Source organism: Acinonyx jubatus, chromosome A3 (assembly GCF_027475565.1).
Source record: "Acinonyx jubatus isolate Ajub_Pintada_27869175 chromosome A3, VMU_Ajub_asm_v1.0, whole genome shotgun sequence".
NCBI lineage: Eukaryota > Metazoa > Chordata > Mammalia > Carnivora > Felidae > Acinonyx > Acinonyx jubatus.
Window position 1 is genome coordinate 40,848,909 of NC_069388.1, and position 18,760 is coordinate 40,867,668.

The following is an 18,760-nucleotide window of genomic DNA, read 5'->3' on the forward strand; positions in this document are numbered from 1 at the left end:
TAAAGGAAAAGAGGACATACAGAAATAGTTCACATATTTCAGGTCAGGCAAGTATTATTTACAAGAGAAAATGGGTAAGCCTAAATCTTTATTACTGCCTCAGCTTATTTCAAAAATATAAATGATCCTATCACAAACGCTGACATTAAACATAATTATTATGGACTTTGAGTAACAAAGATATTTGTCAGCGAAACACGCTGAGGCCGAGAAGCAGTGGTTCCCACCAGGGGCGGTCCACCCCGTAGAAGACACACAGCGATGTCTGCAGATGGTTTCGTTACTCTGGGTGGGGGGGGTGTGGCGTGCATCTAGGCGCATCCCACGATGCACGGGACAGCCCCATGCAAGCATTATTGCGTTCCCAATGTCACTCACGCAACGATTGCGAAAACCTGGCCCAGCAGAAGTGGCATCCAGCTGCCCCTACGAACTGCCGGCCTTAAATTTACTTCTGAAAGAAGACACTCTGCTCAAGGAAAATTCATCAGCTACTTTCTTAAAAGTAATGAGGATTATTAATAATTGACACTGTATAGTAATTTACTTTCTAAAAATCTTCTAACGTCTCATTTCTTACTGACGCACAGTCACTGTACGTGCTTCAAACGGACAATCTGGTGAGTCTTGAACCGTGTGTACACCCGTGAAGCCATCCCCAAAGCAAGAGAACAAAACATTTGTACTGTGCCTCCGCATTTCTGAGCTCACCTTGTTTTATGTTGTTATTGTACTCTGCCTAGAATTATCTGCTCTTATTAGTCATAGCCATTTTTGGATGAGGACCCTGTCGTCAGGGAGGTGAGCAAGGCTAGCGATCAGGAGAGGGGACTTGGAAAACAAGGGTTTTTCACTCGGACTCTGTCTTTTTTGTTCAGTATTCCTCACTTACTGGTCTCATGGTAATCTCTCAGGAAAGGAGCTTGAAAGAGCGATCAGGTCAAGGCGAGAAGGTGTCAAAACCAATTGCTGAAAAATGAAGATTTTACACCAGTACTTTTTTGCATCAGGGGCAAAAGGAACCGGACTTCAACCTCACTGGGGGAAGGGAAGCGGAGAACAGCAACTTTAGAGGGACCCAAAAATCCACCCAACGTGGATGCGAGTGTCCAACGCAGACCACACCTGCCGGCCAGCCAATCTTTACAATGCGATAAATACACGTGCGCAAACTGACTGTAGTGGGAAGGTCAAGAGGGAAGTGTTTCCAGAAGGATGAGGAGGAGCTTGTGCACTGGAGTGTGGGGCCACAAGTCTGCCACAGTCTAAAGCTCGAACAGAGCTGGGAACAGCCCCTGCTACAGGTCTCCCACAGGCTGCTCAAATCTAGGAACAGATGTTGTATCCGCATTTGTCGTAATTGGTTCACAAAGAGTGGGGGACCTTTAAAGGGCCAGTGGAACGCAAAGGGGGTCATGAAAAGTTAAAGTTAAAAAACACAGATAAAAATAAAGAAAATATTGGAGATACCTTCCCTGCCCGGTCACCGCCATCAAGAGACCAGTAAACTAAACTAGGTGCAGGGAGTGTCTTTTTCTTTAAATGAACTCACTGGCATGTCTCCATGGAAACTGGAGATACAGGGACCTCATTCAACGAATTAGAAACATTATAGGAGAGTTTTTTCATTGCAAAACAAACCTCTGCATTGCAGGATTGGGCAGCCGGGGCTCCCTTTACATAGACTGCTTCCTTGGCCAAAGAAATGCTTTGATTAGAGAGTACTCTTCATAGTGACCTTGAGGTGCTCTGAAGTATCCAAGGGGAGGCAGGGTGGCCTTGGTGCTGTGTCCAGAGCCACGTGCTTGCAGTGGGCCGGACAACTTCTGGTGAATGACAAAACCAAAGGACTAGGTGTAGGGCTGGGCACAGAAGACAAAAGTAAACTCCTAGAAGGTTCCTGAGGTCACAGACAGCATATCCTTCTTCTTTGTAACCACTGCCATGCCTGGCACACTGCTGAGCTTGGGAAAAGTGCCTGGAAAGAACCCTGATGACGGACGCTGGTGAGTTAATTTTTAAAAATTGAGGTGTACCCTGAGAAAACAGCATGCACACACAGCCTAACAAAGTTTCCAAGACTGGACATACCTGTGTGAGGAGCACCTAGATAAAAACGAGACAATGTTGCTAGTACCCGGGGGGGGGGGGGGGGGGGCTCACACTACTGGAACCACACAGGACACTCTCTTTTGTGTCTGGCCTCCTGTGTGTAACACAAAGCTTGGGAGATTCGCTCACCCTGTTGGGCATCCTTGTAGTTTGCTCATGATCATGGCTGTATAGTATTCTGCATGTGCACATGCCCACTGACTGTCTTTTGCAGATAGTCCAGCAATGGTGACTAGTTTGATTCTTCTCTCTGAGCTCTTCCTCAGTGATAAAATCTGCCTCTACATAACGCGGTGTCTGGTGAATCAAGCTTATCACTCTTTCTCCAATAAAAAAGTTTCCCTTTAGGATTTGAGGCTCAGGCCTAGATCAGCCAATGAACTAGAACTCGACCTTTGCATATATTTAATATACGTTACAATTATACATAAAATACATATTTAAATATACACATATTTACATTAGTAATTTTTGTGGCTTGGGCTTACCATGTTTTCTATGGCATCTGTGGCTGAAGGGAGAAAATGAGAGTCCTTCCTGTCAAGGTTAGCCCTCCCTGCTATGTGAAAAATAAGTCCAGGGGCCAAGCTGTATCCCCAGGGCAGTGCACTTTATAAAAAAGTATTGCAAAAATTGAAGGACATTAGGAGTTTAAGTGGCTTATCAGGGTCAGAAGGGCAAAGTAGGAAAAGGATTTGTGAAATCCAATATCAAGTTTCTGTTTCTTTCACATGGCATTTTCTCCATTAAAAAAAAAGAAGAAGAAACAAAAGTAGACGTATTTAAATCTGTTGCTGTTCGGGACCACAGAGGGCCGGTAACCCCTGCCCGCCGGGGGATGGGGGGGCATCTCACCTGAGTCCTTGCTTCATTCAACACTCGGATCAGGGCCATTGAGAATAGATGGTTATATCCCCAGAGGTTGTGCCACATTTCGGCCCTGCCTCATCCTGGTACTTGGAGGATGTAGGTCAGATTAAGCCAAATCCTTTTTCAATTAAGATTGCAAACCCATAGTACAGAGCAAGAAGGGGTCTGGGACAGGGTCTGAGTATGAGTGATTGCAGGAAAGGGCAGGGGCCAAAAGGGGCCCTGAGAGATGGAGGGGCCGGCTGGAGGAGGGTGAGAGAGGAAGTTTTGGGATGGAAGGGAGAACAGAAGCCACAGGGGAGAGAAGGCAAATAGCACAGCAATATTGGAGGTCAAACTCTGTGAGTCATGTATTGATTTGGAAAAAAAAAAAAAAAGATTTAAGAAATATATGAGACATTTATCTAGGTTATTTACTTTTTGCTACTTGGACTAACACTAAAGTATAAGGTGTTTTCTTATTGATACTTTCAGAAAATCAGGCTTAGATGGCAGATCTTGAACGCACATTTCAGTACTGAACAGAGTACCTTGATTCCATAAAGTGCCTTTCTTCTGCAGTCCGCGGGAATATCTTATTATGTTTTAATTTTTTTTAATGTTTATTTATTTATGAGCGAGCACAATCGGGAAGAGGGGCAGAGAGAGAGGGAGACACAGAATCTGAAGCACGCTCCAGCCTCTGAGTTGTCAGCCCAGAGCCCGACGCAGGACTCAAACCCACAAACAGTGAGATCATGACCTGAGCCAAAGTCAAACACTTAACCGACTGAGCCACCCAGGTACCCCTCTTATTATTTTTTAAAGTCAATCCATGCAAAGGCAATGAGCAGGCGTAGACGAAACTGGGAGAGACCACCCCATGGGTGTGTTCCAAATGGAACTGTTAAATAGGCATGTGCTTTTAATCTCCACCTCCAAATAAGACAAAATCCTGAGGGGACCAGGAGCCTTTCAAAAGAAGGCCGAAAGAACACAGGAAAGACGAGGACACACAGCTTGTTCGAGACACCTATATCAGGCTCCTGACCTCTCCTTTCCCAAGGAAAGTGGTCAACTCATACCTGCCAAGACCACTCTATTTCCTGAGGATTGTCTCCCACGTACACACAACAGTCTGACCAGCTCCCATCTTGTTGCTCTCACGAAGAGGCCAGTTATCAAGGGCATGTAATGTTCTAGGCACAGTGAGAACTTTTCATGGTATATCTCATTTACTTACCACAAGAGCTATTTATGAAATAGCTATTTATGAAATAGGGACACTGCATGGGAACCATCTGCCAGATGAAGAAACTGAGGACCAAGAGGCTGAAGTAATGCCCCAAAGGTCATGAAGCACAGAGGTGGGAATAGCAGATACATACCCACATCTTTCAGCCCTAGAGGCTGGGTCTCAATCACCAGCCTGCTGTCCAGCGTCTACCATCCCCGTTTTATCCTGTTGGGCCTCCCATGTCCTGAGCACTGTTGTCTCTCACCAGGCAAGGTTGTCCACACTGAGCCAGATATGCTGCCTTTTCCAGGCCTGAGGCTGCTCTCACAGAGACAGGGGGCCTCTGGGTTCTCTAGAGTTAATGTTCCATACAAACATGAGAAAAAGACCTCTAGCTGTGAGCCTTATACTCTTCTCCACAGAGTCCAATGTAACTCTGTTCATGCTCTGATATCTTCCTTACAGAGCCTCGGTGAGCACTGGCCATGTTTTGACTGCCCTGCTTCCTTTTCCCTTCCCTAATAGCACTCAGATTCCCTTCTGAAAAAACAGCTTTCCCTTCTTTGGGGGTTGGTTATCTAGCTGACTTATGGCAGAGGGCTGGTGAGTTTTTCCCATTCATATTCTGGGATGGGCACCTCACTGCCAAAGAGCTACTGGAGATACCACTTGGAATCTGCTGGAATCAATCTCTTATTGACTTCACAGCCACTGCCATAGAGCATTTATAAGAGTGTAAGAAATTCAGGGACCTCTCTCACAGAGGGGCAGCTCCAGGAGAGACTTTGGTCAGGCCATTCCCAAGCCTGGGAGTGGAGAAGTCCATTTGCTTACAATGTGGCCCCAGTGATTTTCTACTATTTGCAAACAAGTTAACGGACATTAACTCCGAGCACTGGCAGGTGGTAGGTGCCAGTCAAGATCAGAGGAAACCTTCCACCTATACCACATCCAAGCCCCTGGGCTGTGGGGGGTGTAGTCTGTAGTCACATCAAGATCTGCCCAAGTCACCCTTCTCTCACTCCTAGGAGGCTTTAGTGACTAACATTTTTGATGGGTCAGTGCATCCTAGTGGTACATCCCCGGCCAAGTATTTACCTGGAAAGCTCCTGCCCAAAGCCTGATATATACACGCAGGCCAATCTTCAAAATTCCAACACCATTTCAAAATACAACAACTAAAATATTATTAATCTTTTGAACCAAAACACAGGCTAATATGGTCTACTGGCTGTGTTAATGAGTTCTGAAAGGTGAAGCACACTCCCTACAGCAATACAGGGTAATTCAGCAAGAATTTAGTCAATTATTTTAGAGCTTTAGCCTGGTACCTCAATCGATACATTGCATGAGGAAAAAAATTGAAAATATAATGTGCTGCTACATGCTATTTTCATTTTTATTTCATTCTTGATGAAGGTCATTTTGTTAACATGATTCATATGTGCCTTACAATATAATTTTAGGCTCTGCTCTAGCTGAAAGGAAAAGTACTTAAGTTCCAGGAACAACCTAGCTAAAAGCTGGCCTTATGATGGCTTCTGCTGGCTTGTTCTTTTCAATTCTGGAGTTTCTGGATGAAACGTTAGTCTGGTCATTGGGACCGACCATATGCTCCATAGTCCTTCCAGGCAAAAACCTGCATGATCAGCAGGGAGTTCGATAGTGTGGCCCTTCTCATCTTGCAGCCATTTCCTTTCAGGTCTGGGATCTGGAAAGGAGGGAAGACGGAGTGGTATCCAAACTCAGCAAACTGTGTGAACAAGGGAGTAAGTAAGGCTAGCATGTGCAGGGCTCTGTGTGGGGAACAGCAGGACTTGAAGGAGAATGTGGAAGGCCTGGATGCTGGATTTGGATCTTCAGGCACTTTGTACAAAACACTTACCAGTTCATGAGCTCCCATGACCCCTAAGACATGCTGAGGTGGAGGAGGACAGGTATGTGAATCCTGTTTACAGATGAGGAAACTGAGATCCCAAGAGGCAGTGGCTTAGCCAATGTCAACAGACTATAGAAGCTGACAAACAACTTGGTCTTTAAATTCAGGAGAAAGTCAGATGGCTTAATGTCACTTACAAGGTGCAATCCCTTAAGCCTGAAAGGTAATGAGTAAATGTGCATGTAAACACAGCCCTTCTCTTTAGGGATCTCCATACCATGCAGACTCTCAGAATTTACTGTGTGTGTGTGTGTGTGTGTGTGTGCATGTGCACACACACGCACGCATAGAGAACACGTGGGAATAAGAGGGCTTCAGAAGCGTTTCAAAGATCTTACCTTATTTTTTGGCTCCCTTCCTTTTGCTTTAATGCTCAGGGGGATAAAGTCATGACTATTTTAGGTTACTAAAAAGCTTGCTTTAACAGGGCTCATGACTGTAAGTGTAGTCTGCTGCTCATTTCACAGGCATGCACCACCTAGCTGTGCCACTCTCATGATTTCCCCAGCCATCTCATTGTTGTGGAGCCCCTTCATCTCACAAAATTTTAACATAAATTTGTAATGTAATTTAAAGTTATTGAAATTATTAAAACGTACTTTAAAAATGTAGTAGGGCCTTATCCACCTTTCCACTGTGACATATTAACAGGGAAGACAGTTCCCTGGAATTCATTTCCAGAAGCCATTAGCCAGGGCAGCTTAAAGATAACGATCAGTCTAATAAGACTTAGAGGTTTCATTTACCTTGTAGCACTTGGAAAATTCATCCTTGACTGATGGGTTCCAAAGACCAATCAAGCGGGGATGGAGACATGCTGGGATATTTCTAGACATGAGAGGTCTGGTCACCACTGGCCATGGATCATGAATCAACCCCCTACCAGTGGGGTCAATATTCACTCACTCAAGTCTTCCCAGTTCTAAACTCTCATAAATTCTAGTCGACACCTTTCTCTGGCTATTTTAGGGATCCTAAAATTTGTCTCCACTGGATCAAAAATGCTGGGTTCCTTTCCTGACATGGTCCTAAATGTCCTCTACACTCTGATGAAATTAGGATGGTTTAATTCAAGCAACTCATCCATCCACCACAGTTACCACACACCTGCCCTACATGGAGCAGCGTGCCAAGCACTGGGTGTCCAACGTTGACTAAAACAGACACTGAGCCTGTGCAGAAAAGGAGCCTGGGCCGCCCAGCACCATCTCCTCATTGTCCAGAATCCTTCATCTAAATCCTACTTGTCTTCTGAGGACTGGATCAAGGTTTGTTCTTCGTCGGCTCCTCTTGAGACTTCATTCATGCACCCAACAAATATTTACTGAGAGCTTTCTATATGTCATGCTGCTGAGGAGTCAGTAGTGAATAAGGTCAGTTCTCGTCTTGAGTCACATGCAGGCATTCCAGGGACTTGGGACAAGTAAAGCTCTGATTAAAATATGGAATGAGATGATTTTGGAGTACATAGAAAAGGCATCCAGCCTAGTCCTGAAAACTGGTGACATTTCTGCCAAGAGCTGAAGGATGAGTAAGAATCAGACAGGTAGAGATACTCGTGGAAGATACTGTAGAAGCCTATTCCCGGCAGTGGGGGGAGGGGGGGTGGGCGGAGAGGGGCGGGGGATGTGCAAAGCCTCATGTTGACAATGAACAGTTTGGGGTCCCACCAAGAGTCCAGCATGGCTGGACCACACACTATGTGGGGTTCATTTACGCGGGGGACACACTTCTGGAATGTACTGCTCACTGGATCGGCTCTCCAATGGTCCTCATGTTGCAGCTTCTTCACTGTGCTCCAACAGCATCTCTTCTCTCTGATCCATGGATCCTGCCAGGCCTTCTGTTTTCCAAGAGAAAACACTGGAAGTAAAGCTGACAGTGAAGGAGTCACCTTGCAGGCTTCGGTGCCCCATCTGAGCCCAGTCCTCAGTGGAACCATGATCAGAATACAGCCATGGAAGTGGCCTGACATGATACCTGACATTTGGAAAAGATGAACCACTTGGCCAAGCCCTGCCCAAATTCCAGAACCACAGCATCACAAGCAATAAAGTGGTGGCTGCTTTAAGGAGGTTAAGTTTTGGGGTAGTTTATTACGTGGTGATAGATAATCACAATAGATATGCGTGGGAAGAAGGTAAGGGATGAGAGAGTCAATGAAATTAGTCAAAGCAGAATAGAAAAGTCTCATTGGTTTTTATTTATAATTTATGACTAGCCATACATCACAGTCCGTGCTACTAACCTTTTCCAACCTTTTTAGTATTTCTAATGAATAATTCTATCTTAGCAGGTACTTCTTTTCTATCCATCCTAGGTTTTAAAGTAAATACTTGAAATAAGTAGTCATCATTTGAAATATGGCATTTATTTCTTGATTTTATAGAGAATTCTGAGAGCTCCCAGTTAAAATTCATCAGGGTGAAAATGTTAGTCTGTGATTACAGAATTGGAACTATTCATTACAGCTATTCAGAGAATCTTCTTTATGAGCTTAATGACATAAGCATATTGTATTGAATTATTATGGTACTGCATCAATTGGACTCATAAATTTAATATACTCAGTCTGGTTCACATATTCTAATTCTAATAAAATCCAGTGAGCTTTAAACATTTTATAAGGAATGTGCATTTAAAGTCATGTGATATTCAGTTTTTACAGGTTGGCGTTCCTGCTTAGGGTAAGAAGCGAGCTTCAATGATCTTGGCCACCCGGCCTGGTAGACCAGCAAGCTTGGGGGGAGACCCCCCCCCCCACTCAGACAAACAGGCCACATTAGAAAGCCCCAAATCCATCAGCTCAGGCTGTGAAGTTGGTTGAGCTTTTCTCTAGAACCCAAGTCGGTATCAGGCCCATCTTTTCGGCTCATGAAGGGAAGAGAGCAACTAGCTGAGGCTGCATCTTGAGCCGTGAGCAATGGCATGTCAGCTGTAAGGGAGCAGGCAAACCCGCTTCCAGGCAGTCTGACAGGCCCCCCTCTCAACCTCATTCAGCTGAAGCAAAATACGGCAGGACAGACACTGTGGAGAAGCACAGTTTCCAGGGCTCGCTCTGGTTCTTTGACTTTCGTTTACTGGATCTAGGTTAGGAGATTGGTAAGGGTCCCACACACAGCAACTGTCTCTGCATCCAGGCAGGGAGGGCGGAAGAGGACCTGGCCATGTGGACCACACGACTGCTGGAGTCCTACCCTTGCACTGTGAGCCACGTCCTGGGCACCCAGTCACACAGCAGCCAGCACGCCGGGCACGGGGGGCATTACCATACTGGGGTCCAGATTAAGTCGTGAAACTCTCCTGCACCTCACTTTCCTCATCTGATTAGAATGCTTTTTAAATCAGAAGATGAAATGAGAGGTCTGTCAGGTGCTAGGGGCAGGGCCCAAGTCACAGCATGCATTTATTAAGTAGGTGACATTATTATCTACACAGCTTTGTCCTTGCAGAGTTAATCTGCAAATATAATCATTTTCTCCCTTTTAGATGTTTCAGGGCACGTGGGCTTAAAATGTGTTAGTATTTAATGCTTTAATGTTTTCCCCTTCAAAGGAAAATGGAAGACAACAGTCTGGAATGGTTTTTTTCCAAAGTCACCTCATATCAGAGGCTGGCAGACCCTTTATTTCAAAAATTGCTTTAAAGTAAGAAAGAGTTAATGTGTTTCTCAAAACGGGGAATCATGTTCACGTGTTTAAAAATATAGGCTACACCAGGTAAATTAACTATGCCCCCAAAGCTCATGGTAAGATATAGTTTGGATACTGAGATTCTGAAAAATGCTATCTGGGGAAAGAAAGAACTATTCTTTGTTTCTCAGCTCACGATTCCTTCTTGCACCATCTACATCTTCAAAGAGGTTCTTGACATTTTGAGGGGGATGACTGCTCCAAATGGCCAATGTGACTGACAGACTTTCAAATGAGAATCTCATTGTGTGGTACCTCTTGGCTATAATATACTTAAACTCAAATTCAAAGAAACCTCAAATCCAAAGGTCCCCAAAAGCTTAAGAATCAAGAAGTAGTTGCGCATTCATTACTGGCATCCCAAAGTCTCCCTCTTAGTAGAAGCCCAAGCACCGGGACACGGTGTGACGCTTCAGGGACCCCCCACGTGACCATCTTGCTCCTTTCTACCATCCGTGCCTGTGGTTGAGCAGGACCATCCCCCCCTTTTATGTCTAACCTGAGGTCACTTCTGTATTGATGGCAAGTTTCCTCAGGCTGGCCTTGTACTGGGCCATCCCTGAATACCAATGAGTCCCTGAATTCCAGGGCAAGAGGGTCAGCTCTTGAGACTAGGAGGGAAGACCCACTGCCCCTTTTTTGTTCTCTGGACGAGGGGCTCCTGATGATCCCTGTGAGGCTATTTGCCTTCAGAATATCTCCCTGCCTTGGGAGTTATTCCTCAGTGTCCACCCACTGCCCTACGTCCCAGGAGGGAGCCATGGTCATGCCCTAGGTGTGATTAGGCCTGTGGCCCTGAGCTGTGGGCCTGTGACCCCACCCCACGGAGAGGATTAGCTGAGGATTTGGATTATCCACACCGGTGATCCCTTTCACTGGGGACAATGATGGAGGCTTGACTATGTCGGGGAGGCTGGAGGCAGGGAGAAAAGCCAGACCAAACCTTCTCTCATATAACATCTCTAATTCTAAAAAAGGATGGGGTAGGTGTAGATTTTTAATAATTCCTTCACCAAACAGATATCATCCACACAATTAAGTATCTAAGTTGAAAAATATATACATTGAAAACATGTACCTCCTGCACAGCACTTTGCTCATAAAAGACACGGTCTATTAGGTACCTGATGCAATGAATGGTAGGTTAATATTAAATGTTAATAAATCCTGCTGAACAATGAGAAGCCTGGGTTTTTGCTCTTTCAGATCTTCCCTTGCAGCAAAATTTCACGGATTTATTATAGTATCTTCTCTCTTCTGAACAAAGGAAGTTTACTAAATTACTGTAGAGAAGGAGTCTATCAACTTATGCTTATGCTTAACTTATATGCTTATGCTTATCTTAACTTATGCTTCAAAGCCAAACTTTAGAAACTCTTCAAACTGTCCTTGGCCTCTGTCCAAATCTGAAAAGTTGCTGCAGAAGAGAAGTTGGAAAGGTTGCCCGTTGGGCAGGGGATGAAGCACGTGCTTCCTTGGATACTCGTGTCTGGCTCTGTTCCCCACAACGAACCTGAGCCTGTGGGAGCAACAGTCTTTCAGCTGTCACAACTTTTAGCACTCGAGATTGTTCTCAGCTGAGAGGCACTGAAAGCAATGTGGTACAAGTTAAAACAGAGTCCTGGCAAAATGTGGAAAGAAGATTGTACAGATGAAAGGGAAATCACACCAGCTGGGGGATCGCAGAGAAAGCGATGGGGCCATTAAATCTAAGAAATAATGGGCTAATTTGGGCTAATTTGACATCCAGTTTCTGTCACAAGGAAACTGCCTTCCAAAGTAAGAAATGTCAGTTTGTACTGACTGAGCTATGACTTGGATTGCCCAGAGTCTTTCGAGTAAGAAATTGCATATAAATGTAATGTTGGGGACTAGAAAATAAATAAGCAGCAGAAGTGGCAAAGAGAAGGTGAATCAGCAGCAAACAGACACCAAAATGCATAAATACCCCAGCCTACGGAGATAGTTAGGGCAGATGGTTATCTTGCTGCTCATAGCACTTTATCCACAGAGCTCGGAAATAAAAGCTCCAGAATCCACTGGGGCTTTGTTTCCAGCAGGCTAAAAAATCCACCGAGAAAAGGGTGATGGCTTCATTTACTGCCATTTTCAACTCTGATTAGCAAATGCTTTCTTGATTTTCGTACCAGTTTCTCAATTTTACTTATAAATACTATGAAACAGGTGATCTCAATTAGGAAACAAATTAGGCCAAGTGTTAATTTTTCTTTTTTTTTTTTTTTGGTTGCCTGGAATAAATATTATATATGTAAATGTAACCGCATTGCAGTGAATTCCTGGGAACAGAAATAAGCCTATCTAAAAATGGACGGGAGCTTTACACAGGCAAACAATAAAGACAAAATGTTGAGTGAAATTGGGACAAACTGATGTTCTTACCTGTTTCTTTCTCCCAAGTATCATCTCAAAGGACTGCAACATGTGCTATGATTCATTACTGTTATGAAATATAAGCAACACACACAGAAAAAAAAAGGGGGATCATCCAAGGGGAAAAAAAAAAAAACAACTACCTGAATTCTAAAATAAAGATTCGGTTTCAAAAGCAACAAAGGACAGTACAGAAGTTCACTGGCAAAGGCCACAGTGAGCACCTTTAATAAAAGCACAATTTACTTGGAAAACAAATCTAAATAAATGGAGTGAAAGGAATTGAAGCATCTTCAAGAAAGCCTAATTCAAATTTATAAAAGAGAAAGGGTGACTGCCAGATGTTGATATAAACAGTGAGCTGAGAACTAGCAGAGACTGGACAAAGTGGTTCTTTTTTTAAAGTTTTATTTTTTCAATTTATTTTGAGAAAGAATGAGCGAGTGGGGGGAGGGAGAGAGGGGGACAGAGAGAGAGAGAGACAGAGAGAGAGAGAGAGAGAGAGAGAGAGAGAATCCCAAGCAGGGATTGGGATTCAGTGCAGAGCCACACTTGGAGCTTGAACTCACCAACTGTGAGATGATGACCTGAGGTGAAGTCAAGAATCAGCCGCTTAACCGACTGAGCCACCCAGGCGTCCCAAGAGAAATTGGTTTTTAAAATAAACAGACACACAAGAAGAATTCTGTGTATGTCTTCTGGGCTATTGCAACAAAAGGAATGTATGACAAGGAGCTATTCAGATGTCAATGGAAATAAATATAATTGATCATTTCAGGAAGAAGCTAGGCCTTCAGGCTTGTAACAGCATGAGAAGGTGCAAAAGTAATAAGCACAATGTTAAAACAAGGTCAGGAAGAATGAAAAGGATCGCGTTGTGCAGTGCTTTGCAAACACTTTGCGGAGAAGGACCAACTGAAGGAGGGAGGGGGGAGGAGAAAGAGACAGAAAGAAATGGCAAATATAAGAGACAGGAAAATTCAAGGAGGACAAGACCAGGGGATCAACACAAACAAATGGTATTCCAGAAAGAAATAAGAGGAAAAACCCTGACAGGAGGAAATCATCACACAAATCTCCTAGAAAGAAATAAAGGACACAAGAGAGGGAATGTACATGGAACAACCAGCAGAACTGAAGGGCTGTTCACCAAAGTAGAACCAGGAAAGCTCAGAACCCTGGGTACAGACAGAGCTTTTGTAAGGGTCAGAGAAGTATTACGTCACATACAGAGGACCAAAAATCAAAATGGTGGGGCACCTGGGGAGCTCAGTCGGTTAAGTGCCCAACTCTTTGTTTCAGCTTAGGTCTCGATCTCATAGTTCATGGGTTCGAGCCCCACGTCGGGCTCCACGCTGATGATGCAAAAGCCTGCTTGGGATTCTCTGCCTCCCTCTCTCTGTCTCTGCCCCTCCCTCACTCGCGCTGTCTCTCTCAAGATAAACTTTCAAAATTAAAAAAAAAAAAAGGAAGCAATACACAAATGCAATTTTAGTTTGTAAGAAAATGCCAAAAGGTATCGCAAGGGTTGCTGCTAGGGAAAGGGGAATGGAATGCCCAGGATGCAGAAAACTGCTTTCCAGGAAAGCCTAGTACAACTATTTGAGCATACCCATAATTGGCACTGATTTTTTAAAAAAAGTTTTAAAATCTCTCTCTCATTGGAAAAACGGTCAGAAGGGACATATGCCCAACTGTAAGAGCAATGACCTCTGGGCAAGTGCCTCTATTTGAGACCCTGTGAAAGCAGAGACAGAGGGAGATTATATACAGATGATCTTGGATGCAGAGGTAAAGGGGCGGGAAAGTCAGAGTGGGAAAAGGAGGTGGCCAGTAGAGGGCTGTCGATGCACCGGTTACTGTCCAGGGCAGCACTTGGTCCTGCTGGGGACCCTTCGAGAGACATGTAGACTGTGCTTCTGAGTCATCTGTAATGACGGGAGGCAGGCACATTTATCCATACTTCGTCTCTTACTGTTTGAGGCAGGCCTCACTTCCCTCTAACCACTAGGCTGCAGCCTGAGGGAGAGAGGGAGAGAGCAAGCGAGCCCTGGGGCGCTGTAGCACATAGTACGGCTTTTCTCCAGGGCTGTGGCCAGAACCATGGGAAAGTCAAAGGGTCACAGAGCAGCACACAGCATGTGTTTGCTACAGGATGGGGCTGGGGTTGGTGGTGATTAAGGGGGATCCCAGCTTTAGATGTGAAGAGAGAGTCCTTTGCTTAGTGCTCCCTGCTAACCAGCTTGGGAAGCCAGCCAGGGTGATGGGGGTGGGGTTGGGTGGGGGTCGTCTTTGCTCTTGGCTCCAGCAGCTTTCTTCCCTCCCCAGCATTTTTCTTAGTCTTCAGCATTTTTGGTTTTCTGATGAGGACTTTTTGATTCACAGCAACCTTACTCGTTATCTTCTTAGGGATGAACAAGCATTTTTAAAGAATTTAAAATGCAAGTTTTATTGCAACCTTAGGTGATAAGACTGAGGTGACTGTGGCTCATGCACTGGGCCTAAGTCAGTTCATGGTCAGAATGATTCCAGAGCATTCAGAAGATAAAGAGCTACAAATTAGCTCCCAGCCTGCCCCATATCTTAGCTAACATCCACTGGGCTGGACTGTGGCATCGCCCCAGGAGCAAGCTGGAATGGCGGCCAGCACTAAGGGAACTGGGCCATGCTGCCGTCATTTCCAGGAACTCCTGTGTTGCATGTTTTTACAACAAGAACAGATTTTTATTTTATACGAATACTTCCATGTATCTATACACAATACTGAATTATATCTATTGACATCTCCATATACATCTATAATCTATTTCTAGATTATACCTATATAACTATATTTATAGCTATGCCTATACCTGTATAATATAATCTATAATTAAATCTATTAACTATGTCTTATACCACATTTTATTTTATAATAATATCTTAATGTATGAGGAATTTCCTCCTCCAATGAGTCTTAACAAGATTGTTACTGCATGTGAAACAATACAGTCAGGGGGCACTAAATGGTCACCTGACAGTGCCTGGAAGGGACTAAGAACCTTACGGGTGGGGGTTGGGGCCATTCTTTGATTTACACCAAGGGGGAAGAGAAAAATTAGTAGCCTCTGGCAGACATGAGCAAGCATAAGCCAATAAGCAGGGATACTAGCAGAAATTGATGATACAAACATGTCACTATCATATACGGGATTCAAAATGGTCACTGATTCCAAAACAATCGAAAACATTTTTTTTTAACGTTTATTTATTTTTGAGACATAGGGAGAGACAGAGGACGAGCAGGGAAGGGGCAGCGAAAGTGGGAGACAGGATCCAAAGCAGGCTCCAGGCTCTGAGCTGTCAGCACAGATCCCATGGTGAGGCTCAAACCTATGAACCATGAGATCGTGACCTGAGCCAAAGTCAGACCCTTAACTGACTGAGACACCCAGCACCCCCAAAACAATTTTAGTAACATGGGCATCATCAGAAGGTGGTCAGCGTTTTCTCAACCATCAACTGCTGCATCTCAGGTATGGCTACTCTTTTCCCTACTTTTAGCTGTATTTCTATGCAATGTTTCCCCCTGGGGCCTGGAAGCTAATTAAGTGCTCTGGCTTAAAAGACCTTTCCTTCTCACCCGTGTTGTGCCGCAGCATGAATGTGAGCTGTAAGGGGAGGCAGATGAGAAAATATTAAAATGGCATTTAATTAAGCAGAGTAAACAATAAGGGTCAGTAGCAACTTGAAGCTGACATCTGTCTCCGAACAAGCAGGCAAGTTACTTCCAGGTATGGGCGACAGAGAAGTAAGCTTAGGCTGCAGGCTCCTTTGGTCCATGCCACTTGTGATTTCTACTTCTGTTTCAGAGGCAATGAGACATTTAATAAAAGAAAACAAATAGCGATGCCGCGCTGTATCTAGGAGAGCAGGAACAACCCTCCAGCTGTTTAACACTGCAATGTTCAGGCTTCATTTCATTTTGCTTCTAAAAGAAACCAGGGAAATGAAAAATGTGGTATGCTGACCTCCACGAACAGAGCATGCACAGCTCTTAAGCCTGCCATCTCGAGCTGTGCTGCGTTAAATTCATCGGATGCTATTTCTATAAACAGGAAAGAGTTGGAGAATCTCTGTTAGGTATTTGTCAAGCCCCAAACACCTTGTAAATGAGCAAGGGGCCTGGAGAGATGACAGATGTTACTGATTTACTGCTAGGACAGCACATGAGGTGGGACTGTAGTTGCGGCTGATATTAGAATATCAAAAGCCCAACAAATGGAAAAATTACCATTGCAGCTGCATCTGGGGTGAACAGAATGGCTTCTGTCACAGTTAACCTTATGCATCAACTTGACTGGGTCATGGGGTGCCCGGATATTTGGCCAAACATTCTGGTTTATTTGTGAAGGTGTTTTGGGGTGGGAGTAACATTTGAGTACACAGACTGAGTACAATTTGAGTACGATCTGAGCAGACTGTCCTCCCTAATGTGGGTGGCAATGGTCAATCAGCTGAAAGCCTGCACAGAACCAAGAAAACTGACCCTTCCATGAGTTCAAGGGATCTCCTGCCTCGCTGCACTGAGCTGGGACACTGGTCTTTTCTTGCCGGTGGCCATGAATGGAAAGATCAGCACTTCTTGGGTCTCAAGACTACTGGCTCTCAGAACAGAATTTAGACCAGCAGCTCTCAGGGCTCTCAGGCCCTCAGGCTCAGACTGGAACCATACCACTGGCTGTCCCCAGTCTCTACCTTGATGCAGATCATGGGACTTCTCAGGCTCCATTATTGTATAAGCCAATTCCATATAATAAATCTCTTCACACAGACACACACACATACCCTACAGGCTCTGTTTCTCTGGAGAACCCCAACTACTTGTTTCCAAACGCCAGATTAGTGAAGTGGTAAAAAAAAACAAAAACAAAAACAAAAAACACCACTATTTCGATACCATGAGTTGTATGTAGAAATGTAAAATTCACAAATATATTTAATACCAGATTTCACTGTTAAGCTTGGTGTCCAGGTCTTGGGCATCCATACAAGTTTCATTACCACCCCCAGGTCTCATTCAACTGAGTGACAAGCCATGCTGATTCACAGGCAATGACTGTCATTGTCAGTGCACGGCTTTCATAAAGACCAAAGATTACAAGTGACCACTAGACATGCTTCCTCTGAGATGGGCAGAACAGCACCACTTATATAGTGTTCTTGTCCCCCACCAAATCAAACCTAAACTAGATCAAGCCTCTCAATATAACTACTGGTTTTCAGAAAATGCAGGTTTAGAGGAGCATGGTGAATGACACCACGAGGATGCCATTAGCAAAACCCAAAATGTAGGAATTTAATGGATACATGGTATGGCTTCATCAAAAACAGATGGTGAGAAAAAGAAGAGGGAAGGGAAACCTATAGATTATTATACACTTTAGAGGTATATCAACCAATATCACGTATGGATATAATTTGGGTCCTGATTCATCTACTGAAGAGAAAAAAAAAAAAAAAAGACTGATGTGGCTTGAACAATGACTGGTTATTTATTTTGAAAGATTAGCTAATTTTTAGGGTGTATGTGTGATGATAATGATTTTATTTTTAAAAACAGAGTGCCTTGATTTTTTAAGTACCTATTTAAAAAAAAATTTTTTTAAGGTTTATTCATTTTTTAGAGACATAGCATGAGTGGGGGAGGGGAAGAGAGAGAGGGAGACACAGAATCCGAAGCAGGCTCCAGGCTCTGAGCTACCAGCACAGAGCCTGATGGGGGCCTCGAACCCATGAGCCGTGATCATGACCCGAATGAAAGTTCGGACGCTCAACCAACTGAGCCACCCAGGTGCCCCTTTAAGTACTTATTTTAGAGAGAGACAATGTGCTTGTGGGAGAGAGGGACAGAGGGGGAGAAACAGAATCCAAAACAGGCTCTACAATCAGCATGGAGCCCAACATAGGGCTCGATCCCCAGACCCTGGGATCATGACCTGAGCCGAAAGCCAGAGTCAGATGCTCAACCGACTGAGTTACCCAGGCACCCTGAGTATCTTGCTTTTTAAGAGGTACATCCTAAAATATTTATGGTTAAAATATATAATGTGTGGTATTTGCTTTAAATTGTGTGTAATGCCATGCCTAAGGGTAGAAATGAAACAAAACTGGACACATGCTAATGAAATGTTGAAGTTGAATGATATGGGAGGGCACACAGGGGTTCATTACATTATTCTTTCTGAGGTTTCATAAATATTATCATGAGAAATAAAGTGAAAACAGGAGGTAGAATAGACCATTAATATCTATGTCATGATATCTCAAAGTTTCTTTAATGCATCAATGTTTGTAAAGTTGAAGATAGTTTGCATAAACCCTGGAGGAGCAGAAATGTGCAAATGTACCAGGATTACATTCTTGGATACTAAGAATTCTTTTAACACCTGATATTAACAAACACTATATTCTTAGGTAAACCTAATTCCTCTTTTGAACCAGAATGGGTTGGAAAGAATTGCCAAAGAAGATTACCAAGGAGATCTGGGGCGATGTCCT

At 44.0% G+C, this 18,760-nt stretch overlaps 1 protein-coding gene across 6 annotated transcripts in view; it reads right to left on the bottom strand.

Moving 5' to 3' along the window:
• The window catches only part of KIF16B (kinesin family member 16B), a 287,157-nt gene that overhangs the window by 2,066 nt on the left and 266,331 nt on the right, over positions 1–18,760 (bottom strand). For 3 of the 6 annotated variants that reach the window (XM_053200271.1, XM_053200272.1, XM_027069535.2), the window contains one exon: positions 7,888–7,980. The exons of the other annotated variants lie outside the window; for them this stretch is intronic. In XM_053200271.1, coding sequence (XP_053056246.1) covers positions 7,888–7,980 — 93 coding nt within the window. The remainder of the gene's footprint in view (positions 1–7,887; positions 7,981–18,760) is intronic. 6 annotated transcript variants of the gene reach the window in all.